General features: G+C 32.9%; 1 protein-coding gene across 4 annotated transcripts; it reads right to left on the bottom strand.

Annotated features, from left to right (window-relative positions):
* Positions 1-194: 194 nt before the first annotated feature.
* On the bottom strand, positions 195-26,853 carry LOC106056609 (delphilin-like). Of its 4 annotated transcripts, none has more exons than XM_056021592.1 (29): positions 26,752-26,852; positions 23,082-23,592; positions 21,499-21,701; positions 20,242-20,396; positions 19,564-19,713; positions 17,936-18,091; positions 17,513-17,604; positions 17,271-17,392; positions 16,745-16,815; positions 15,981-16,129; positions 15,087-15,225; positions 14,857-14,996; positions 14,147-14,184; positions 13,758-13,947; positions 12,505-12,763; positions 11,809-12,164; positions 11,347-11,438; positions 9,989-10,067; positions 9,392-9,451; positions 9,185-9,312; positions 8,591-8,659; positions 8,010-8,096; positions 7,809-7,877; positions 7,513-7,599; positions 1,938-2,067; positions 1,623-1,675; positions 1,425-1,499; positions 497-661; positions 195-379 (listed from the first exon to the last, which is right to left on the bottom strand). In XM_056021592.1, the coding sequence occupies exons 2-29, from the start codon at positions 23,452-23,454 to the stop codon at positions 332-334; spliced, it is 3,735 nt and encodes a 1,244-aa protein (XP_055877567.1). In that variant the 5' UTR covers positions 23,455-23,592; positions 26,752-26,852; the 3' UTR covers positions 195-331. The 4 variants fall into 4 exon arrangements, with proteins under 4 accessions (XP_055877567.1, XP_055877568.1, XP_055877569.1 ...); XM_056021593.1 differs by lacking the exon at positions 26,752-26,852 and adding an exon at positions 25,291-25,427; XM_056021594.1 differs by lacking the exon at positions 9,392-9,451 and having other exon boundaries at positions 26,752-26,853.
* Positions 26,854-27,562: the final 709 nt, after the last annotated feature.

Here is a 27,562-nt window from a genome sequence, read left to right on the forward strand (position 1 = left end):
TGACAAACTATTTCAGTGTCTTTTCCATTTCAGTTAAATGCATTACCGGTATTAAAAAAATGGTGAAACACTTCATATTGAGTATGTGAAGCATAGATTAGATTACATTTTGTTTTTTTGTGTGTGTGCTGAATTTTGCTCTATTTTATAACAGACCAAGAGATATCACTACAATAAGAACAATACAAAAAATATATATAACTATAGCAGAAATTGTTTTATTTTTAAACTTAAGTGGGATATTTTGTTTGCCACTATAAAAATGTTTGCTAAATCTGAAAGTTACCATTCAACATAAGTAAATTTCAGCTCCTGACATATAGGAATTGTTTTAAATAGTTAACCTTCTTTTAAACATCAAATTGTGACTGTGAGCTTTCTGAAAAAAAAAAGATCAATGAAATGGTTGTATTTAGAAGTGGAAAGTAAAGAAAAAAATAAAAAAACTTTATTCTAAGTACTGAAAATGTTGATCTACTGGTTGAAACAAAATTACCTCAAAACTGTGAATAAAATGAGAAAAGATTTCAAAAAGATCCTCTGAGCTCATTACGTTAGGATCTTCTCCAAAAAAAGCAACAGTGGTGGAAAACTCTGCCATGGCTGTTTCATGGAGTGCTTCTATTAATTTGATTTCCTGAGTCGCATCTGACAAAAATTGCTGTAGTTGGTGTTAAAGATTTTTTTTTTAATCAAATAAGTAAAATAAAAAAAATTCAGAGACATTTTGATATGCTATTAACCTTTTCACCCCTTCCAGCAGCTGTTCTTTGCAGGATATCAAGAGATAGCAATTAAAAAATGTTACTTACATAGTGCAAAAATGTATATAATGAGAAATCACTTTTAATTATGCATGTACAAGTTCTGCTCACAAACTCAAACACCAATACATTATGAACTGTATTTAACATTCTACTAGAAAAGTTGTCAAGACTTGATCTACTGTTTCAAAGACACTTGCAGAACTTTCCAGATTGAAGGACACAACTACAAAATTTAATACCAGTAACTTATATTATTTATTATCTCTAAAAAATTGCAACTGACTTTCAATTAGTACTTTGTTTTAAAAAGCTGAAGGAACTGTAAATAGCTACATAACCTATTTAATATGATCTGTTGTAACACAAATATACAAGTGAAGAGATTGATTAAAGCAAAATTGAAAAGCTCTTTAATCATACACTATTTTTATACTATTTTATGATTTTAAAAGAAATGAAGTAACTTTATGAAAATTTGTTCAAATGTCCAAATTCACAGAATTGTATTTAAACTACAGCTTACGTTATAATTGGAAACTTAATTAGTATTACAAATTAAGACATTTTGATTACTAAATTATGACAAAAATGTTTATATAGAGTTACACAAGCATTATAAAAAATGGAGGGTCTAACATTTCATAAGTAAAAGGATACATTTAACACATCTTTAATACAGTCTTCAGGTTCTGAGATCTGTTGACTTATACTGGATAGGAATGTTTCTGTTTCCTGATGAAATGTTGGTATTAGAAAATTAGTATTAAAGCTTACATTCCTAAATAAAGCAGATGACTAACATTTTAAGTATTCAAATGTGCATAATGACTTGTAGTAGATGTGTACAATTGTCACCTGTAAAGAGTTGTGCAGGTACTGGATATCTTGCACTAATGCATCATGGGACACTGAAAAGTATGCTATGAGTTAAATGTAATTAATGTAAGTAAAATTTATGAAACTAGAATTTCTCTTCTCAGAAAAGGTTGAATTGAATAGAATATGTGGCCTGATTATTAAATTCTTTTCAATTAAAAGACTTAAAAGGAACTCACATCACCACAGTGGCCTTTGGTGAAATTATGTTTCAATGTTTTAAATCAATGCTGGTTTCAACAAGTGTAGTGATATTGCTTATTATAACTCAAATGGTTTTCAAAAGACACTAACCTTTAGCTGCTTTTTGAACTGAGGAGAGTTCTTCACCAAGAGAGAGAACCTCTGGAAATTTATTGTACACTGCATCAGCTAAGACATGTAGAAATGATGACTTGTTGTCTGAAGTTTTAGTTGTATCCATCTAAATAGTTAAGCATAGTGCTGTATGTCAATCATATAATGACTATCATGACATTTTTTTGTAGGATAATTATAGACATATCATTCATATGCAGCACTACAGACTGAAGAATGGACTAACAACAATTGCAGGATCTAGGAAATTACTTGCAATATATTATAATATGATGTTTATTTACATGACATAAATCCAACTTCTATGAAGATAATAGATGAATACATTTACACAAATCATTTTTATCCACAAATATATATATTAGGGGTGCACCGGATAGTCCCTCCGGCTCCGGCTTCTGCCGAATATCCGGCATTTTTTACTATCCGGTGCTATTCGGCTCCGGTCGGATATCACTACCGGATAGTAAACCGGATAGTAAAAAATACACCTATTTAATATGCATAAAGTGGACCTCGTTCCATTAATGTCTGTTGTAGAATGTATTAATGTTTATATTAAAACAAAATAATGTGCTTAAAAATAGAGCCATTATGAATATGCACCAAACATCGTTTATTATAAAGACAAGGTGTGTTAATAACTTAATATAAATAGAAATGAAACTTTACATCATAAATGCGCTTTACATACAGAGCATCAATGGCTGACACTTTTTTCAATTTGTCTTGACCTTTGAGTAGGTTAGTTAAAATGCTACAGTCCTTGACTACGTCATGCTGACCAGACGTCTGTCTAGCTGTGCGAGTATATCTCCAGAGGAAGAGATGAACAACTCCCACCCCTTTTTATTTGTTTAGTCCATCACATTGAGTTTTTTTTTATAGGCAGTTGACCACAAGTTAAATACGATGGACGTAGGTTTAATGTCAGCGTATTGACACTCTCTAGAGGTCACACCTTTCGAGGGAACTGAGTTTGTTTATTTAGTAGTTAATCTTTATTAAGGGGGCTGGACTACAAGAGCCACACCTCTAAGGTAACTAGGTATATTTCCAGATGAACTCCCTCCCCTTTTATTTGTTGAGTCCATCACATTGAGTTCATTGATTGACAGGTGACCCCAAGTCAGATACGATGGACGTAAGCACTCTCTAGAGGTCACACGAGGGAACTATGTTTGTTTACTTAGTAGTTAATCTTAATTGGGGTGGGGGGGTGGACTGGACTTCAAGCAAAACATCTACACGGGTATCCGGACAAAGAGTTTCCTTATTTGGAGAAAAATCTTAATCACGTGGTTGGTCTAGAGCAGTGTTTCTTAAACTTTTTTGTCTGCCGGCACAGTAAACAAACTACAAAAATTTCGCGGCACACCACGAAGAGCAACATTTGTTTTAAAATAAAAAGAAAAAAAGATTTTACTTGTTTTTAAGTATTATATTTAATGTGAAGGGTGTGCCTGTTTTTGAGAGCAAATGCGATCTAATCGAGGCTCCGAAGTCGACAAACAAACTCGCATTTCATCGTCTATTGTAAGAAGTATTTCTCTTTTCTTAGATTTGATTTCAGTCAGTGTTGAAAATCTAAACTCACAAAACCATGAAGATGCAAATGGAAGAATTATTTTGATTGCTTTTAAACTGATTGCAGGATATAACTTGTTGATTGAAATCCAAAACACATCCAGGCTTTTCTTGGCAAAACTTGACTTAAGAACTGCATCGTTTTTTAAATCAATGAGCTGCTCTTCTGCTTCAGTTGTCAGATTTGTAGCTTCATTGTTTCCAAATGGATAGCTGACCCATCCATATTCATTACTTCCAATTGTTGGAAAGTAATGCTGCAATGTTGACTGCAGGTGTTTCAAAGTGTCCAGAATTTCGGGGGTGATTTCTTTAGTTGAAGCACATTCATTGTAAGTAGGAAAGCAGTCCTTTTGAGATCTTACTTTGCCACAAAGACAATTTTTCACCAAATGACTTCAGTTTTGTGGATGCAGTGATGATGGTTTCCAATGGTCCCTGAAGACTTAAATTCAATGAATTTAATTTGTCAAATAAATCAGAGAGAAATGTCACCTTAACCCAACAGATCTCGTCATGAATAGAAAATCCAAAGTCTTTTTTTTTTCAGCCTCCAAGAATGAAATCAACTCAGCCTTGAGTTGGACGACACGCTTTAACACTTTTCCCCTGGAGAGCCAACGAACGTTGGTGTAATACAGCATACTACAGAAGACATTTGTAGTCTGAATCCATTGCTTTACAAAACTCTGAGAAAATTCGGGATGAAAGCGGTCGAGATTTGAGGAAGTTTACAATTTCAATCACTTGATCCAAAGCAGACATCAAATCTTTCGGTAAAGATTTGAAGGCAAGAGCTTCTCTGTGGATCATGCAGTGAACAACTAATACATTTGGATTTTCTTGACGCACAGGAGTGACGAATCCCTTTCTATTTCCCTGCATGGAAGGACAGCCATCGATGCAAACGCTGACACAGTTTTTCCCTGTAGTTTGAAGAGCAAAATGTTTTCGTTCACCACATAAAAATATCCTCGCCTTTGGTCGTAGTTGGTAAGTATTTGCAAAAAAAAAGAATTCCTTGACACATTTTTCATCCTTTATTAACCGAATAAAAGCTAGCATCTGGGCTTTGCCACTAACGTCAGTGGATTCATCAACTTGAAGAGACCACAGCAGAGACACTTCATCATCAGTCACGTCGAAGTGTTCGCAGATTTGATCTTGTAAATCTGACGATAAGTCTTCAATTCTGCGCAAGATAGTACCATTTGACAAAGGAACTTTTTTAACTTTTTAGGCGGCATCGGGTCCAAGGATAGTTTCAACAACTATTGATAAAGCTGGTGCAATGACTGATTCAGCCTGTGTGTGTGCTTTCTTTCGTTTTGCTAATAACTGAGCAACCTTATAACTTCCAATCAATCCCTTTTCTGGCAGCTTTAAGTAGTTCGTAAGTTTCTTAACTTGTTTATTTTGTTGAGCCCTGATGTTTTCCAAGTATTCCTTCGGTTGCGCTTTTACAGCTGGATGTTTTGTTTCCAAGTGTCTCTTCAATTTGCTTGGAACAAGCGCCTCATTCGACAGAGTTGCATTGCAGATCAGACAGAATGGCAATGGAGCATCTTGTTCCCTAAGATATGAAACCATATCCGATGTAATCTTCTTTGTACCTTCGTTTGGTTCCTTGCTTTTCATATTACACTTTAGAAGTTTCATTCTTACTAACGTATTTCTCCATGGATAACAATGAATAATGCTTAGTGATAATTTGTTATTATTAGCATACACCTAACCAATTTACATTAAACACATCGCTTATTATTATCGCTACCAATTCAAGAACTGCTAAGCGTCTCCTAAGGCGGCCTACATTTGAGTCAATATAATAATATATGTATAGTGGAAAATTCCATAACCTGAAGAGCTAACAGCCCTTTCCGTCACTATGGAGCGATCCACTACTATTACTGGTCGTTGTAAGTGGGGATGTCGTCGCAACGTAAAATAAAAAATTTAATAGTAGGCAGACCTGTGTAACGCTGTATGTGTGGCGTTCTGAAAACTCCCGCGGCACATCTGTAAATCTTCGGCGGCACACAGTTTGAGAAACACTGGTCTAGAGGCCACACCTTTTCAAGTGTGCTACGTTACTTGAACATATGTTGGACTAAAGATCACATGCACCTAAACGAGTGACATTTAGCTACACAGAACACAAACCGCGAGATTATATAGCCCAGTAAGCCAGTAACTAATTATTTTGTAGAAGACACGAACAGGGCTATCTTTAAATGGAGAGCTAAACACCCCCTACTCTTTATTTTATTTCTTTGGTCCTTGACACCCAATTTATTGATAGACATTGACCATTTTTAAGCCAGAATGAAAAAAACGCAACTTGCTAACAAAGGATATTACACTGTCAATAAATATTAACGTTAAATATTTTTTCTAACGTGTTAACTTGAATATTACTCCTGCAGTTAAGTGTCTTGATTTGATAACAATATTCTTAATAATTTGTGACAGTCAATTAACTCCTTGTTATTATTATTATTTTTTACTTAAGATGCGTACTTAGCTACTGTGTATCAGGCGAGGACGACTTTTACACACCTGACATTCATAGGATTACTATCGTTCCCTTTTGTAACAGTTACTGAAACCACGAATAAAATAATTAATAAGTATTAATTAAGAAAGATGTTTCAAACATACGATCTTTGCATTTAATGTTTCTTACGTACGTTCTTTGCACTTTAAAATAAAACAAAGATGTGCATGTTTGCGTGTGTGTGTATTTTTGCCTTGTATTAAAACCTTTAGAAAGAAAGCTAATTTCATTATTTAATTCTTTTGACTTAATAAATAACAGAAAACCTTACAGTAAATTTTTAAATCGCATAAAATAAATTGAATAATAGTACCGCAGTTAGATCTAGCAAACAAAGAAACAATATGCTGGGGCGTAAAAAAACAACCCTTGACCTCTAACTAGTGGACGGGTATAATTTATCTACATGCTTGACTGACCATGCCAATGTGTTATCTTTTTTGACTGACACCCAACTCTATTGCGTGCGTATGCTCAAGGAAAAAACAATGCTTGATGGTTAACACAAACAACTATACACACTACTCTAGGACTACATGTGTAGACTCACTAGGTATATCTGACCAGGTTGTTGCTCTGAAATGCATGAACACATCCGACCACTATATAAGGCAGATTGCACTTTACTTATGAGAGATTTACATTAGTAATTAGTTAAATATATACTAACATTATTTACATTGACCTTCCTACACATCCTTTACAGTTGGTGGTATCGTACATACACACAGACACACTCATGCTATACAGATTTTTAGAAATACTGTTAAGTTTGAATAAATCAATCAGTAACAGAGTTTAAAACAATAAGGTATATAAAAGGAAAAAAATAAAACCAACCAATATAGGTATGTTATTTAACAGTTTCGTAAAATGTTCAGCAACACAAGCTATTAACAAGAAACTTAGGTATCCGGCTCCGGCCGAATATCAAAATTTACTATCCGGTCATATCCGGCTCCGGCCGGATATCAAAAAGTACTATCTGGTGCACCCCTAATATATATAGATATTAACTTTCTAATTTCACTTGTAACATGGTCATATCAGTCCACTACATGACTTTACAAAACTTATTTCCTCAATTGATTTAGACTAAATTATTTTTTACATGACTTCCAACTTAACACAAACTAACTGACTTCAACAACTGACCAGAAACTAACTTAACTTCATTTCAGCAACTTTACTAAACTCTCAACCTTTCAAAAGACCTTACTTTCAGTCATACATAACTCATGTTCACTGTTTACACTTTCACACTCTGTATTCACCAAAGTACAATGATGTACAATAAATTAACTGTTTTATCTGTGATACTGTAGTTTCACAAGTTTATTCAATTTTGTATTATTTCATGAAACTCCCATAAGTGTACTAAATGTAAAAAATATTGGATATATCTACCTGTCTCAGGAAAGTTATTCTAAAACCTGCTGCTTCTCCTATTCGGTTATTTCCCTTGTTCATGTAATTTCCCATTGCTAGAATAATCTGTAATAAAATTCATCTGTAAAACATTAGAATTTATTTACCAGCAACAAGTTAGCTAACTCTTATTTACCAGCAACATGTTAGCTAACTCTTAACACTGGAAATAGTGAACCACATGTTTCTTCATTTTAAATAATCTCTTATTTTTAGAGTACTCTATTTTAAATGGCTACTTCCCCTAGTTCTGCTTTTTTCATCACTTTTATTACCTCAAATAAACGAGTCAGCTTTTCACTTGTTCTGAGCTGAATTGATGCATTCATGATGTTTTCAAGATTCTAGGAACAAAAATGAAGATTTGAAAGGAAAATATTTTTTATAACCTGATAAGGTGGGAAAAAAAGGTACTTAACTAAAAAAAGTACTTTAAAGGTACTTAATCAGCATGATGTTACAGCTAAGTCACTCACCTGTTTCAGCTCACTACAGTGTTCTCTAAAATTAGCTTTAAACAATAAACTTTTGAGTCTTTCTTCATAGTTGCCAACTAAGCTCATCTGAATAAGAAGATATTATAACAATTTAATACACTCTTTAAAAGAAAAAGTACAGTTTGTGACTACAATAGTTGGAAAATATATAGTAAAGGGTAAAATAGCCTTTTCAGACCTTGGGCTCTATAAAGTAGATGATGTTAAGGTCATCTGTTTCTATGGCCAACAGTTAACAAGGATGAAATGTGAACAGCACAACAAACCATCACATTTACTTTCCCCAAATAAAGTCAGGTACCCCATTAGAGTTGCGTGGAATCAAAGGTGTCCTGAAAATCCCCAAATTATAAATCCCCGTCTTCAAAGAGATTTGAACCTGTGGCCTCTCAGTTTGGAAGCCAAGCGCTTTACCTCTCAGCCACCATTGAAATGTCTCCTAACTGATAAATAAATTGATTGATAAATGATCTGATTTTGACTTTGATTTATCTGATCTATCTTTGAAGTATGGTACGTGATTATTAAATGAACTGGTCAGGGTTTAAAATACTAATTACCTGATAAATGAATTGGTCAGGCTTTGTTAGGAGAGATTCATTCCCTGTGTACAGTTTATATTTTGTAATCTAGAAAATAAAAACATATACCATACCTTCAAGTCTTACTAGAGTGAATTAGACAAGAATACAAAAGGGATGGCCTACATATGAAAAGATAATGGGCAAATTACAAAAAAAAATGTTAAAAACTAATTTGCATGTATATTTAGATAAATTAATATAGGCCTACTTTTTTAAAACTCTTTCTCTCCAAACCGACGAAACCAATGTTGATTTGACTCCATAATATTAGATTAAATTTTGGTTTTATGAAACTTAATTTGTGTTATATAAAAAGAGCATGCATTCTCCTATAATTCTACACATAATATAATATTTCCAGACAACAAAACAGAAAAGTTATTTAAGTTTAATCGTAAAAGGGTTGTGAAACACAAATGAGCAAAATAAATAATTCCATCAAAATGTGGAAAATAATTACGAAGAGAAAGAGTTAAAGATCAAATAGAAAGAAAATGTAAAAAAAAATCTTTTTGTTTCAAAAGGCCAAAATACTGTCCACCACATGAAAATCATTGAAAAGTTCCTAACTTCATTTTGACTGGGTACAAAGCTCAACAATTGATCCAGAAGTCCTGGCGATAAAATCTTTTCATCAGCACTGTACAAAGCTTTTTTAATATCAGTCACAGGCATTTTTAGATGACCAAGTAAAATAGCTGCAATAAAAAAAAATATTTGAAGGTGAAAGATTTGTTTGCAATATGCATGCTAAATATTTTTATTTTTTCTACTTACAAATATTGTATGCTTTTTTAGCATCCATAATCAGCACTTCATTTTTCTTTGCTTTATCCTCTGTGAAATGAAATTGTTACATTGGGTAAACACATTCACTTCTAGAAAAACACTATATTGTAGATTGTTTCAAAACATTGTCAAATATTTGAAGTCAATCTATTTATATCCAAAACTGTCAGATAGAAAAGAAAAAAAAATATGCAAAAAAAAAAACAACAAAACTTGAACAGACATTTAATAAATTAAGGCTTATATATAGTGCTACTTTCATGCTTATAGCATGCTCAAAGCACTTTGGTCCAATCTCAGTTGTGGGCCAGTGGGAGGAGGAGGTATCTAGGAGAAGGTTTTTCCGTGCTGCCTTCAGGCGCTCAGTAAACACAACTCTGCCCGAGTCGGGTGTCGAACCTCGAGTCCCCTTCTAGGTAGCCAAGCCAAGCCAAGTTCAAGCGCACTTAGCCTCCCTTTCACCCTATTTATAACCTGATGGTGTTAATTGTGATTACATCAGAATATATTCAGCCAATCCAAACATGCTCTCATCCTCCATAACAAAAGTTTAAGAATCAACATTTTGTTTTATAAAATACTTACTTCGCAGTGAAGGTTTGGTACTAAACTGTGTTTCTAGTTCCAGATAATTTATAACCCCAGCTAAATCTTGCTCATTAAGCTGTAAGTAAAAACATTATTTTTTATGTTTTGTTAATAAACTGTCGATAAAATAATATTAACAATTAATATTTTTTTTTTGTAATCAAAGTATAAATACCTAAATAATTTATATTTCCAAGTTGAATGTAATTTCTGCAGTTCAATGAACAAGCTTCATGTTAAAGAACATTAAGAGGAGGGCAGAGACAATAGAGAAATGTGGTAACTGATTATAATGACCTGGTACAATCTTGGTAGACTAAATTTATGCTCAAATGAAAATGACAGACTAATATTGGACTTCTTAACATTAAAAAAATTATTTTCCTTACATTTACAAATAGTAAAAATATAAATGTCACCAAATGAAGTTGATAAAAAAACATTTACAATAATTGTTTTAAAAATGTAAATTAAAAACACCTACAAACATGACCAAATTAGTTTACAAAATCTTTATTACCATATTCTGATTATCTTGATGTCAATAGTGATGAAGTAATAGGCCTACACACACAAGCAAAAAGAAAAATAATGGTGAGGTAGACAATGAAATGGTCACAAGCCACCACAAGCTTTGATAAGTGCAAGAGGTTTAGCCTGGTCTTAAACCTTTGTATGAAATGAAAAATTTCAACTAGTTTGATAATGTTTTCTACTTTTTAAAAAATATTTTAAAAGAAAAATGTTAAGTACACTTTTATTTAATTAAAATTAGCTCAGAAAATGTCTGGGTTGTCGAGAGTTTCTAAGAAATGTAATGGAAAGACAAGAATAAAAAAAAACACTGTATAAGGAAAGGTATCACAGATTAGTGGCTTGTTTTAAATCATACTAGCACATAGGATTTACTAAATGTATTTTATTTCAAGTGAATATTTTGTTACTATATACTTTTAGAATTTTTATAACTAAAATGTTTGAATTATTCATTGTATTTCATTGAAGACAAAGAATCCACCAGATTTATCACCCTAACTTGATACATTTAAGTCAAACTGATGTTATGAACTAAGAAAAAAATCTACGTTTAACTTTCCTTATAAAGTTTAGTTTTAAATTCTAGTCTTTCCCTGACCTTTCTCTACAATTTTTAGCATCACAGGAATTTCTGGAGATAATTTTGGCCAACCAGAAAATAGTAAAATGCATAAATAAATGATGTAATAAGAGTTAAACTTTTCAATGCATTTTGAAACAAAAAAAAAAAGTAAAACACAAAGAGAATGATGACATTTAAAATTACTCTGGTTAGTGACAGTAATAAACCTATAAAAATGTAATGAACTCTACAAAACCTTTTCCCAAATTGTATTGTGGACACTTTTGTTATCCAGCTTTTCCCAGTTGATTCGTTTGACACTCATTTTGTTGTTACTTTCTTCTAGGCCTGGAATATAAGCAATGAAATACTGAAGAATATTTCCAGCTTAAGAAAAAAAATATATATCTATTTATATTTCTAAATTTAGATTAGAAGCTCCATTTCATAAATAAGTGTTAATGTGTTATTACTTGTATTAACATGAATAGCACGGAAGCAAAGGCTAGCATATACAATTTTTTAGCAACATTGATGATTTTAGCTAATAGTGACAGTAATAAGCCTGTTGGTATTGATTCATTGTTGAAAATTATTGGGAGTAAATTTTATTCACTATTTTAGCCAATTATTGAGATTTAAAATGTCCCTTTATGTCCTGGTGCATCTGAAAATAAATGTGATAAACATTGGAACATATGTTTTCTTAAACAATCACCTTTCTGTTTGTCTGGGGTTACTGATGGAGGTGGCAATGGTGCAGGGGGAGGTAAACTTGGTTCTGTATTACTCTCTATGTCTAGTGTTTGCATAGCAGTTGACAGGTTTGTATGCTGAGCTAAATTACTTTCTTTGACTGAAGAGTGCACAGAGTCTTCTGGTTGGGAGATATTGATATGCTGTATATTTCTACTCTCTTTATTTTTCCAGCCCTGGTTACCAAGCCGGACAGATTTCAACCCAAAGTCCAATTTCTTCATTGGCTTAGTCTCTGTGTGAACTGAGTCAACTACATTGTCTAGCTCAACATTCAAACTAAGCATTGGACTTTTATCTTTCAGTGATGAGGAGTCCCTGAAAACAAACAAAAATATGAGATATGTCTCATTATTTTAGCTGCACTAGAAGACATCATATAAGTTAGAAGTGCTGATTCTACAGTGATAATAAGCAGAATGGCACATGAGATGAAATAAGCAGTTTTTGTATTGATAGTCTGACTGGGATTGCAGTATTAATAATATAAGTATTAATATTGCTTTCATTGTTCTATTTATTTTCAAGGATTTGATTCCAATAGTAGGCATATATCTTCAAAGACATGTATGAAATAAAAATGTAACCTCAACCATGAGTTAGTAGTAATTGTATCATGTCTTAGAAATTCATTATAATCATAAAATAAATAGCTTACTCTTCATCATCACTGCCGCTGTCTGAAGAATAGTTGATGTGACTGTCAGCAAGAATTCCAACTGTAGAGCCATTGTTAGCTACATATGTATCTGTGTTTTTCTTGGTTATATTTAAGCTCTTTCTTGACCCAGACAACGGAATAGAATTCATTTTTGAGAACATCTCTAGCTCCTGATCTGTCAGGCCAACTGGTATTATAGTCACATAGTTTTTCCCATTAATTTCTTTATGGTCATCAAATTTCATGAGCTCAGTATCTGAAATAAATATTCTTTTTTACAAAGCTTAAATCAACTCAATCTGTCTGGTAAAAAGTGTGTGCACATTATTTCTCCCACAAGCTGAAACTTTGCACAATTATTCATTGACATAGACAAGACATAAATACATAATAATACAAAAGTAATCAATTAGAACAATTATTAACTGGTAATTCATTATTTTGTTTAATAGCCTCAAGGGAAACTAATATTTCAGTATTCACATATATGGCTAAATTTGTTGAGTTTAGTCCCCTTAAATCATTGTTAACACTATTTCTCCCTCACACATTCTCCAATCTAATCGATACTTTAAACAATTATTTATTGTACCTAACAAAACATGAATTAATAAACAAAAATACTCATTTAGCCAATTAGTTATTGGTAAGTTATTTTGTTTGATATCAAAAAAGGGAAATAGCTGGTACATTATTAGTAGCTGTAGTTTTAAGGACAGAATTCTCCCCCTTTAAATAAGCCTTTTTTTTTTTTTTTTTTTTAAAAATGGATTGTTCAATTTTGCATGTTTAAATAATTTTTTATGGATTTTAAAAAGATTCAAAAAGAGTCCTACAGTTATACATACATGGAATATTTAATAGCAGCTTGAATTTTGTGCAATGTATAAAAAACTGCTTTTCAAATTTGAATAATGGTTTTTAAAATGTATAATACTATCCCAAGACACACACACATACACTTTTTTAGAAGTGTTAACCTAAATACCATCCATTTCTTGTTAATGGAAACATAAATAGAATAAAGATAAAAAAATATTTGTACATGAATTTTACAAAATAATATGCATGTTTCTATAGCTCTGGTGTCTAGTGATAACAAAGTCTTACTATGCATTTGTATCCACTATTTGGTCTCTTTCGCCACTTGGTTAGTTGCAATGGGAAAAGATTCTATCATGAGATAAAATGTTTTATAATTTACTTCTCTCTAGATGATCTTAATAAATTTATTTTAAAAAATCTCTCACTTTGACTCTCTATATTTTGCTTGACAAGAGCGTCTCTTATTTCCTGCACAGCTTTCTTTGTTTCTCCAAGTTCTTGCATCAGTTTCATATCATATTGAGAGCCCAAGTCTGATCTGGAGGTTGTATAGATCTTTGAGTTATTTGTACCCCAGCTTGATGAGCTTTCCATTTCTTCTTCTTCTTCTGAAGACTTTCAAAAAACAATTTCAAAAATATATTTGCTTTCATTGTCTGATAAATTGATAGAGTATCAAGAAAATAGTTGAAATAAAAAAATAAAAAACAGGAACCAAACAAATCAACATTAAAAAAACACATTTATTATTGTATCTAAGTACAAATACTGCAAACTATAAATAAATAATAACAGAAAAAAACAACTTATTTACTATTTCAAAATCTGGTGATGCATCCATTTCTGCAAAATCTGAAATAAATTGAAAACCAGATTAAAACTAATTTTAAAAAATCTTATTAAAATGTGTATATAATGAATAAAAAAATTTACAGAAACCTGAAGCTCATTTTTAAACACACTAGGTAATAATTGATAAGTAGTCACTCAAATCATTAGACTTTGAAGTCTACAGACTGTACTTCCCACAACTGTGGTGACCCTTTGCAGAGTCAGCAGGAAATTGATTGTTGCCATAAACATCTTGTTGGAAGTGATAAGAAAACAGAAAAAAAATGATGACTCTGAATGAACTGGAAAGTTTAAAATTGGAAAAAAAAGATTGGTTATAATTTGAATGCCCGAGCGCGTCTGGTCATTAACTTTAACCAAATTTCTTTTGAGTATCATTTTATCAACTTAGGACAGGTAGAGATGTAAAAAAAAACACAAAAAAACATTAAATTATTTACAAAGTAGCTGAAGTAAAGAACCAGTTCACATTTTTGTGATGACTTTGTATTGTTCTGACAATAGTGTATTGTTCTGACAATAGAAATACCAATAAAAATATTTCTTAAGCTTGTACAGGCTCATTAAATGTTTTTGCAATGTGTAATTCTTTCAAATTATTCATTCCTATTTTGTCTAGTTGTCTAAACTCTGCTCAAGATGATTCAAAGCATAAGTTGCTTAACATCTTACTTGTCTGTTGACCTCTTATTTTTGTATGAACTATATCCACATGATGCTTCATTAGTAATGGAGCCACAACATGCCACAGAATTTTTTTTGATGGAGAATCCAGCATAGAGTCTAAAGTCTCAAGGAGAGGATTTATCTCCCTTAGAAAAAAAAAAAAGAATTTTCATACATTTATTTCCAATTAACTTTCCGTGTTAATTTAAACTTTAAATCTATGTCATCAAACATACTTGGTAGTCTCATAGTCACGTAAACATTGTCTAAACTGATGGCGTTCAGTAAATGTTAAGAGGAAGTCTATTTGTTGCTCTGCTGATAATGGCAGACTTGGCATTTCAAAGGCTGGCTGAGTTTGTTCTGGCACTTGGTCTAGGGGAAAAAAAATTGAGTGAAAGATAAATGTTGTTTTCATTAAAAATTTAAAAAAAAAAAATTCCCTTTCTGACTTTGCAATCTACACGGCAGATGATGTTAAGGTCATCTGTTTCTTTGGCCAACAGTTAATGAGCAGGGTGTCATGTGGCCTACACAGTGACCAACCGCCCTTACTATAGTCAAGTACCCAAAAGAATTGGGTGGACTCAGGGGAGCCCTAAAAATTCAGAAATTCAAAATGGCAGTCACCAAGATTAAAACCCAGGACCACAGGCTTGAAAGCCAAGTGCTTAAGCACTCTACAACCAAACCCCGGTTTTCATTAGCATAGGGAAATGATCTATTATAATCAATGATATGAAAATATAATGAAATTTTTTCCATCAAAAGAATTAATCGTAGAAATAATCCATACGTTCAATGTTCTGTATAGAACAGTGTCATTCATGAAATAGTAAATAATTCCATCCCAATTCTGAGAGGATGCATGTAGAAATGTTTTTTCTTACTTTTATTCCCTCAGCACATAACAAATGTGAAGGGAAGAAACTTAAAGTAATCACTCAACAACTTGAACCTAACTTTATTATTACAACTCCAAGTCTTTATATAAATCTAACTGTACATATACAAATAATATCCAAATATAAGCATTCTTACAAATCAACAGTGGTCTACTTTTACAAATCTCTGTGGTCACTACAGTTACACACTGGTCAGTCAAACTATCACTAATGCCATTACATTACCTAGTGAGTATGACTGCAAAGCTTCAACTCTATGTAAAATAAATTCCTGGTGCAATGCTGGGAGGTCTCTCAGTACAAAGTACCACAGCAACTTTTTACAAGGTGTTTCCAAGAGAATAGACAGAGACTCATACAGTTGAGCAATGTTCCTGATAGAAAAGCCAATGTATAAGCGTAGATTACAATAAAATCAACCAACGTTTTCTTTATTTGAAACCAGCTTTTCTTAATACAGTGTTACTAATTTTGTGACTGGTAAAAAAAAAAGTTAATATAGAATACAAACAAAAACTAACAAAAGTAAGCAGAATTTATTTCAATCATTGAAAGTATCTTTTTTTAAAAAAAAATAAATAAAATGTTCCTAAAGATAAGTAATGTTGACCCACGGCATGATACTGAGAAAAAAAAAAGAGTTCTGAATGTTTGCTATTAGATATTTTTATCACCATTGAACTAGTGCAGACAATTTAAAAGCTGCTCCATTTCTCAAAAGCTATGCACTGTTACATTATGTTAGATATTGGAATAGTTGGGATAATTAGAGGAATGAAAAGATGGCACCAGATTATAGTTGTTTTTTTTATTTTGAAAATTTTATAAAGACACAAAGATATTCTGAATTGGGATTCAATAAAAAAAACATAGGACATTGGATCATCAGATATTAATAGATCAAATAAAATGCATACTATGTAAAAGATAAACAGTGGTAGAAGGAAATAAATTCAAAATGTATCTATTCTATAGAAAACAAATCTTACTTTGTGGTTCTATAATTCTTTAAAGCTTTTTTCATTAAATATCTCTCTTGTGGAGTTAACAAATAATTGGCCTGAAAAATTATGAAAATAAAATTACTCGATGACCCAAATAAATGAAGCTATAGTATCTTGAGTCACATAGAATCTTACCAAAAATTTTTTTTTACACTTATGAAGACAGAAACTTCATCAAAAGCTATATCAGTCATTGAGATATACATTAACTTTGTCATGGCATCTAGATTTTTATGTAAAGCTAAACACATGATAATTAGCAAATACTGATAACACTTAGAAAGATCTCTTACGTTATCTATTTTATCAGATTTTAGAATGCTTTTTTAGATTTTTTTTTGTTTTGCAAGATATTCCTTGGAAATATACTGAATTACCATATCACTTGGTTGGTCATTGTGCTAGTCACATGACACCCTCATTAACCATTGGTCACAGAAATAGATGACCTTTACATCATCTGCTCCATCGATCACAAGGTCTGAAAGGGAGAATTCTTTTTTACTTTTACCTTTTCACTAAATGTTTGTCCTTCAGTGTCTGTTCTTGTATCATCCAGGATTAGGCTTTCCTCAGAATCATGGCTGCTGGAAGACAAGGATGGCAGAGAAGAAGCTGACTTGATGCTATCATCTGGAAATGTACAGATATTTTCAAACATCAGCTACATTGTTTCAAGTAATGCCAATGTTGAACTTCAAAAACAATGAAAAAAACAAAAAAAAGTGAAGCTTACCATAAAAAGAATTTTACCTTGTTGATAATCAATATTTCTCCAAATTTCTATGGTTGGAGCAGAACCACTTTCCTGTAACAACTGAATTAATCTTTCATGTTCACATTTACTAAGAAAAAAAAGTTGAAGAAAAGTATTTAATTAAAAAAAACTTCCATTTGCCTTCTTTTTATAATGACACAGAGTAAGGTAAGTGACACAGATGGAGCTTGAGTCATTGAATATAATGACTACAGATAATAACATATATGGACCATTTTACTATATCATAACAACAGCTTGCAGTAGATATTGGAACTATGGATTAGGGAATCCTCAATACTATATATATATAAACGCCAATTTTTTTCAAGACTAACTGGCATGAAAATATAATTACCAGCATTAAATATAGAGATTTCTTTAAATACTGTTTCATCTCTATTCCAAGAATAACAAACCTGACATCAATGTTGTTTAACTTGATAATGAAATCTCCAGCCCTTAGTCCCACAAGCTCTGCTGATCCGCCTTTATCAACAGATTCAATGTACGCTGGGTGACTGGACTTGATGACAAAACCAAAACTACCTTGCTGTTTAACCAACTGGACAAGCCTGAGGTACAGTTTAAAACCAAATAGGTTGTTTATAAATTTAGGTTGATAGTAAGATACATCTTTAAAGTTGTTTTGCAACCATTAGTATTGACAGTAAATGTTAAAATATCAATAGGAAAACTTTGCTTTTTTGTCATCAGATCTGTAATGCAAATTAATAGTTAATTTAAAAATAAACATGATTATTGCACATTTCATCAAAAGTATCTTTATTTGAAGTGGGGATGTGTGCCCAATGTGGGGATGTGTGCCCAAGAGGCTTAAACTGTTTTGGCTATCTATATAGCAGGCTACTTATCAAACATGACACCCCACTTGAGCAGTTGTGTTTAATGAACGCCTAAAAGCAGCAGGAAAAACCTTTTCCCAGATACCCCTATGTATTGATCTATGTAGGAGATTGGACCATAGAGCTCTCAGCATGCTATAAGCACGAACAATTCTGCTATATAAAAGCTATTAAAAAAAAGTGAAACAATTTTCTCATTCCAAAAAATTATATTTAAGTTTATTTATATGTTAAATTTATGTTTAAAGTAATATATAAATAAATAAATTAAGTTTGAGTTTCCTCCCCTTAGTAAGGTAACATCAATTATAGTGAATATTGATGAATGATGGAGGCTCTAAGAAAAACAAATTAAACTATTATAATCAAAATTTCCAATATTGTTGGAAAATTTACTTGAATTTCTTTAAAAGTGTTAATACTTGGATATGTAATTCTAATAATCTATACATTCTTATAACCTGTAAACAAGTCATATAAAGTGGGACATTGTTCTAAGATGTTCTAGAGCAGGGGGTCTCAACCTGTGGATCACGTCTTCCATGGGGGTCGAATGAAAAATTGCCAGGGGTTGCCTATGACCCCAGGAAATTTTGATTTTTGTCTATTCATCATTGAAAGCTTTTTTATCCATTCTATTGTGCTGTAACAAGCATATTTGAACACTACTTGGTATTTCAAATATTTCATATCCCATTCTGCTTGAGATTGTGTTGTGCCTTCTTCCAGTTTCAAAATAAAATCTTTGCAAACAAGGTTTTCCAGCTTTTAGTTATTAAGTCCAAATTCAGAAGCAGACTTGATGCAGAAGGTGACATTCGTTATGCTACTAGATTCCAGATCTGCTGGAACAGAAACAAGCTCAACCTTCGCAGCATCATTGGGGTGTTTGTAACTACTGTCAAAACACTATTTCTGTAACAATGTAGTTTACTGTATAAAGATCCATACTTCACCATATTTGTCAAATTGTCACTTAAGTATGTATATAGTGAATACGCAATAGAAAATAAAATAAATGCAAGTCTGAATTAAAAATTTACGGTTGGGGGTTGCTGCCTAGTTGGAAATTATATTAGGGGGTCATGGAACAAAAAAGGTTGAGAAACACTGTTCTAGAGTCTTGCTTGTAATTAAAAAAAAAAGTTTACAAAGTAAAGAAAATGATATTTAGGCCGTACCAGGGAACATATTTTTTCTCATGCAAGTTTTTTGAAATGCTAGAATGCGAAGACACACTTGAGGTCCTATTGGCCACCTGTAGCTTTTCCATTCCAAAAGAGTTTGTTATTTTGTCAAAAATAGCCCTGTCTGTTGGTGGTATCAATAATCTGCAGAAAATAAAAAAAAATAGGTGTACAATTAAAAATAATAAGATTTCCAATTCTAATGTAAAAATATGATAATAATGCTTTTTCATAAAATTTTCAACTAAGAGTCTTTTAAACAATATGAATAGTCTTTCAGTAATTACTTTTAAAAAGATTAATTTTTTGATAATAATTCATATTAACTGCATAAAATCATGTATTTCAAACTTCATCTTTATCATAAATAATTCTGTTTCAATAGTGCTTGTCACACTAGGACTTTGCATTTTTAGAGACAAAAAATTCTTAGAGTATTGACATATTTCAGTAAAGTTGAACATATAAACATGCATGCTATAAAATAATAGGTGGAAGACTAGGCTGTAAAATGGATATACAAATTATATTGAAGAGTCAACCTTTCCTTGTTAATTCTCATATAAGAGCAAGTCCTCTACAAGGTGACGAAATATTAAATAGTAATATTGGCTCAATGGCCCAAAGCAGCATGAATGAAATGACAATATTTATTGTAAAATATAATTCTACCTTATTGTATTAATAATATTTCTTGACTCCGTTGACTTCAGAACACTGTTAAGGGCTTTACCCAGTATAGTAATATCTCTGTCTTCAGCATACTGCTTGAGTGCTGTCACAATTGCCATTTTTTTCTTGTAATCTTCACCCAACTCTTTTTCTAACTTGAGGAAAAAACAATTTTTGGGGAAAAAAATTAAAGAAAATATATGGCTATATATATATTTGAATCCTTTAATTGTAAAATATTTGTGAAATATGAAAATTCTCAACGTGAAATATTACAGTCTCTGTGAGACAAGAAGCACAAAGTACCCAGAGCCACTCAAGAACAAACTATTTCAGAACAGGTCAATGGCCTAAAGGTTTAGCACATAGTGTCTTTCTGAAGGAAGAAGAAAACCTTGTTTCATGTTTCTTAAGCCTGTCCCTAATTTAATCTATCCTGTTATTACAGGCCAAGGAATCGCTATTTGTTTTCGACCTAAACCTAATCACTCGAATGATGATTGATGATAATAATGTTGTTTAAACACGTGCAGATTCCCTTCACGATCTTTAATGACAATGTTTTTAATAGCTTTGAAAAAAATATTTACAAGCATCTTTCAAGCCTCAGTTATTAAAGTGCCCAGGTAAAGTGCCCCACACTTTCATGGGCCCTGTGCTAATTCTAGGTGTAAAGTATTAAATTAAATCATTATAACTTATAATTTTCACGCCGCCTCTTGGAAATCTCCTGAAATTGCGAAATGTACGAAAAGTCCTGGAAATCTCCTGAAAACTAATACAAATCTTAAAAATAGATAAAATTGTCATTTTGGGGTGTCATTCAATATAGAGAACGCCAAAACTACACATGATAAAAAGAAAACGGCAATGTCAGCTTTCATTTTATAAAATGCAATGCAAAGATGAATTTATTTTCAAATACAAAATCTTAAGTTTCACTTATTATCCTTTTCCCTACCCTGACTGGGCCCGCACAATCAATTATGCATAGGGCCCGCAAATTTTAGGGCCAGCCCTGTGTGTATGGACCTTACAGTTAGTAAAATACTACATTCTTCCTTTATCTTCAAGACTCATAGCCAATGCCCTATTATTATTTATATGGACTCTACAGCTTCATACCAGCATTGGACAACACATTGTAATAAGTTTTTTACATGTTAAAATCTAACAATCAAAGTTTAAAGAAAGTGAATTAAAAAGATAAATATTACTTTTAATGTGTGACATATATGTCATGCCAACCTGACCTACTTTTTGATGTATGTCTTTAGCCTTGTAAAGGCCACTTGTGGATCCTGTCATGTCAGACAAACTTTTGTTGACTTGCACCAAGTTGCTTGTTCGAGATACAGGTATAGTTAATAAGGTCAATGAGCCAGACTTAAGTAGTAAAATGGTGGTCAAATTTTGAGTTACTGCCTTAGCATTGCAATTGGCTTCCAGAATTAAATCCCCTAATTAGAAAGAAAAAAGCACACTTCAGATTGACTTTTGTTTTAAAAAATTGCAGGGAAAATAACTAATGTTAGTGACTCCATTAATTGCATTTCTGCAAACCCTTTTATAGGAACCAATAGTAGCTTTAAAAAAGAATGTTAATCTAGGTCTCCCAGTAAAACAAATTACATATAATTTGTCCTTTGTGGTTCAATGAAGACCAGTTTTGTCATCCAGGGGGCTGAGGGCTTTGCACAGGGGTTTTGTGTCTCCTCATGTGGCTGGTGAGACCTATGTAAGCCCAGAATGTTCAGTTGCACTCTGGACAGGTTATTCCAGCTGGAGTCAGTGTCATATAGGCCTTGCTTTTTTCTCTGACTCTTCTCTTCTGCCAACACTATTCTCTTGTTTCACATTGCGATGCTCTAGCTTCCATCTTCCAGGTGGCAGGGTTAATGCTGAAGGCTTTCAGAGAAACTTTGAGGTTGAGCGTTTTCTTTGTCCACCTTGTGAGCACTTTCCTTCCCTTAATGGGCCATACATGTTTCATTTAGGGATGTGGGGGTATTCCATCCTGCAGACTTGGCCTGCCAATCAAAGCTGAGACTGCACCAGTATTGTGTGGATGCCTTGCAGGCCCACTCTTTGAAGGACTTCAGTATCAGGTACATTTAATGTTCGGTATTTTTCTGAGACAGACCATGTCATAGTGGTTTCAGTTTTTGCCAAAAAAAAAACAACAAACAACAACAACTGAAAACAAATTAACAAAAAGCAAGATGTGTCACCCCTACCTTTATAAAGCATTTTAGGGACCATATTTCTATGTTTTTGTTTTGTTTACATGTTCACTGTAAAAGAGTAGGGTGGAGAGAGAGTTCCACATAAAATAGCTGGCTCATTGTCATTGAGTTATCAACAAAATTATTTCCTTCCACAAAAATGATTCAAAATTTGTGTGTGTTTGTTGGTGACCCATTTGAGTTATGTGACTAATTAGTTTGTCAAAGAATCTGTTGTCTTTGATCTATTTGTTGGTAAACCACTTTTTGAGCGCTTTTAACAAATTTATCATCATACCATCATCAATATCAAGATCATATCATCAATCTAGTAATGGCAATAATTTCGATTCTGAAGATTCAGGATGAATTATAACACTAACGTTTAAGATAAAACTTCATTTTATTGATATGGACAAGAAGATGAAAAACTAACAGGAGACTGTAATACACACTAATAAGATACTTGAGAAAAACACGTGAACACACTGAACAGTAGAACAAGAGAGACTACAAGAAAACAAACACACAACATACATAAACATAAATATACATATAAATGTAACATAGATCTATACTATATTTATATATTTAAAAACAAACTTTTTTTTTTACCTGAACGCAATCCACTTTGATATGCAAGACCTCCAAATTCCACAGACTTCACACTTATTGGCTTCTCGTTGATCACACTGAAACCGTACCCCAATTTTGTGTCTGGATTTATAATTACGGTCTGTAAACTTGACACAACTTCCAGCTCAGGTGGTTGTTTGCTTACACTCTTGGCCAAAACTTTAATCTCATCAGCTGAAAATGTTGTGACATCCTGGCCACCCACTTCCAGCAGTTGATCACCAGGCATCAAGCCAGATTTGTATGCTAAGCTTCCTTTTTCTACGGAGATTACGTAACAAGGCCCTTTCCCGTAAATCTCGAAACCAAATGCTCGGGGCCATTTTTGTAGTAGTCGAAAAGGCATTTTCATAATTCTAATATTTTTTTAATTGCATAATATTTATTCCTTATAAGTGAATCGCACGTAAAACAATACAATAAAGCAATAAAAATTGTTCACAGAGATTGTAGCTAACTGCAAGCCCAGTATAAATGTAGACTTTCGCATCTGCAATCAAATATCAAAAGCTCTATCATTTCATCTGTGGATCCGTGGTCCCCATATTTTTTTTACGTAGCTACTGCCTAATTATAATGCTCAGCAGCACTCTATACATAACTCTACAGTGTCCAAAATTATTACCGATAGAAATAAAACTCTGTCGCGACACTCCGAATTACAAGACAATGTATTCCTGGCAACATGAGACTCGGAGGCACTATGGAAACCATTGTGAAAATACATAGATCTCATTCTACATGGCGTTATTTGTTTAATGTTTCGGTTGCGATATAGAAGACAGAAAACTAAAAAGTAAAGTAGTAATAATACATAAAACACTGAAACATAATTTACAGGCCGTAAATTAGAATTACAAAAACTTGATAAAATTCTCGGAAAGAGGCAGAGATAAAAACATTTCTTATTCAATATGCTAGGAAAAAGTCTAACCAATTATCTTTCTTCCCCAGTGCCATTCATGAAATGGGTTGCCTAATTTATAGCCAGGAGAACTAACGACTTAGTAGAATTTAAGTCACTGATTAACGTGCATGACCAAATTAACACACGAAACGCATAGGACGTAATTATTCTCTCTTTTGAGCATGCTATTATAAAGAAAAGGATGCAAGTGAATAGCGTAACTCAAGTGGTGCTCCATTTCGAAACAAGTAAAGTGAATAACTTTAATTATTAACGTATTTTTGCTGTCTCAAAGATTGAGCAAAGTTCGTTGAGAAACTTTGCAAGCCACCCACATAAAAGGTCATTTTTAAAACAACCCCGAACGTGGTCGAGTAGCCTAGTTACAGCATAAACTTTAAAAATTGTATTGACTTTAATTTTTTTGTTTTTTATTTAACCGCTCCTGTAACGCCTTCCCTGGCTTTGTTAAACTGCATAAAGCTTCGCATTTCTTGGCCTATTTGACATTATTTTAAAACATTTTTTAAACTTCCAATTACTCGATATTTGTCGTGATCCTTTATCAACAAGCAGTTATGAGAATAATATGTTAACAGAATCCTATTATGAAACGAAATTTGTAAGTTAAAGCATCATTTCGAATATTATAAGAATCCTACACTGACGGTTGTTCTCTAAATCATTTTCTTTTTGTTTTAGTACATAAATAAACAGTAATCATTATTACTATTTGTTAATTCCTTTTTAACCCCTACCCCTTATTTTCAAATTGATCATATCCTGAATAAAACGGTCTCTCGAATCTTAGCTATTGTACCTACCCTGTCAACATTAAAGGATATACAAACCTATTATTATATTAGTATTATTACTGTTAACATTTGATAGTCCTTTGATACTTACCATACAAACAATGAAATCAACAAGGGAAAAAAAGTCTAAAACCTTAAAACAGCCAGACAAATATGTTGCGAAAAATTCTTTTAATTAGCCTTACACGTTTGCACCTAACACTTCGGGTATCAGTAGGGTACTTAATACAATAGCCTGTAATGTCAATTAAAAATACACGAGTAAAAGGTTCGTTTAAAATGATACAAATATTTCAAAGAACAGAACAACACGCACACACACAAATGGATCAATGCTTTACTTTTATATGTCTACTCAATACTATCTGTAGAGGGAAAAAAAAACAACAACACTCCATCCGATGGTCTAAAGACGAATAAAAATCAATTCCTAGCCAGCTTTGAATAAAACATGAAATGAAGCTACCTTGGAGATTCCCAAGGCAGGTGGCGTGAAGGCAACACTACTGTGGTCCTTCATATCAACTGGAAGAATACATGCCATTAAGACGACAAAAGCGGACGGCCTTCATAAAACATCTAAACGAGCTCGATCGATAACAAAATTGATACAATACACATATATATTTGTTGCACCGTACAATACGTGATTACTCACCGATGTTTATAGGTGTAATAGATGCATATAGTTATACTTTATGTAGGTCAACACGTGCACAAGGGGCGGACTGGCTATATGGGCATTCGGGCAAATGCCCGGTCGGCCGGTATCAAAATGGGCCGGTGGGGCCACCAAAAGGGCTGCAAGGATGCCACTATGTATCAAATTGTTAAAGGTTTTACGATAGGCCTATGCTCTTATAAAAGGGACCCTCTGAGGCTCGTGTTTAAAAAATCTGACTCTACAGTGTAATACTAATTTAATCGAACACATTTTCCGAAATAATACAATAGTATACATACGTAGACATTACTATATACTAGTAGGTTTCATCCTTTTAGGGGCTACACACTGAACGATTAAAAAGCATAAGGCCTATATTTCTTATAAGGATATAGAGTTTAATACATGCGCTAGAACAGTTATCGACACATAAACTTAACATAATGATTTTGAGGACAGGTAGACTTGAAATAGGAATCCCGTCATATGGTAGGCTATACAATTTATGTGCCGATATTGTAAAGAGTTGCCCGGGCCGATTTTGACATCCAATCCGACCTTGACGTGCACATTGAAGGCATCAACTATTCTTAATATCCCCCCCCCCAATTTATTCCCACCCCTGCGTTTTCCATTTTTTTTTAAAGATTTAACCACAAGATACGAATCCCGAGCTTATGTTTTTTTTTTTTTGACAAGTGACTTGCGCTGGAATTTGGATTAAAGTGAGGAGGATTCGCTACCCCTCCTAGATACCCCATACACCCCATTCGATGGTTAATACCTAAAAGCTCACACAGTAAACTTCGAAACGCGTTGAACCACATACATTTTATATATTTTCTGACAGAAATAAAAATCTGAACATGAAAACATTCTTTTCGCAGTTAAGTCTGCTACCTAGAAAGCTAAAAGACATTTTTATTATCTTATGAAATACATACGTTACTTCAAAAAAGAAGATGATTACACGTTTCAATTTCTAAAAAATCTTTTGGTAAACACAATTAAAAATCAAATTTTGTTTGCTTTTGATTTTTTTAAATAATTTCAATCATAACTTTAAAAAAATCTTTACAAACATCATATGGCATTCTTCAGTCGCGAAAAGACTATATATTAATCATATGGTAATGAGATGAATGCCTATTAAAATACATAATTGTGCTGCTTTTGCTAATTGTCGTTCCTACTCAAAAACGTACAGCTATTTTTTAAAAATTCTTTAGATCTACACTACACAATGATAAATAGACAATGCACCTGTGCTTTGCTGTTAAATATTAATGCCAGTTTCTCGAGCACATGTAAAGAGCGATTGTTATTCATTGCTTTGTGAGCGAACTATCAATAGCAATCACGTGACGGCGCTAGATCTAGACCAGGGGTCGGCAACCTGCGGCTCGCGAGCCACATGCGGCTCTATGGATGTTAAGCTGCGGCTCTTTAGTTCCATGCGCAAATATTATTTATTGTATCCAAAAAAAAAATAGTTTAAAAGTGTCTGATTCGATTAACGAGTATTAGTAACCAATTCTATCTCTCAGCCGCCTGTACTCGCTTTTCAGCGCACCCTTCCCTCATGTCTTGAAACGTAAAATAGTCTATTTGCTGGTGGAAGATATTCAACTTTCTTCTATGAGTCTTGTGACATGAAAGATACGGCACAAGTTGCCCTTTTGTGAGATATGTCTTCCCAAGGTCCACAAGAAGAGCTTCTAGGATTGCTACCGCTCTCGTGACAAGCTAGAAGGGAATATAGAGAGAAAGCCCTGCAAAAATACCTTGAAGACAATATAATCGATATAAATAAAATCGTTTCAATAGCAACTGAAGGAGCCAGAAGTATGACAGGAAAAAAAAAAGGGGCAATAAACAAATAAATAAACCAATAAACGTTTCACTGCTTACTACACCAAGGAGCGCTTTGTGTCCAAACATTTACGCCGAAATAGTTAAGATCATGAATTTGTTAATCAAGACTTTTAACAACATCTTGTCAAAAGCACTCTACCATCGTCAGTTTAAAGAATTTTTAAACGAAATGGAGACTTAGTATTCCGACTTTATTCTA

This window comes from Biomphalaria glabrata, chromosome 2 (genome assembly GCF_947242115.1).
Source record: "Biomphalaria glabrata chromosome 2, xgBioGlab47.1, whole genome shotgun sequence".
Taxonomy (NCBI): Eukaryota; Metazoa; Mollusca; class Gastropoda; family Planorbidae; genus Biomphalaria; species Biomphalaria glabrata.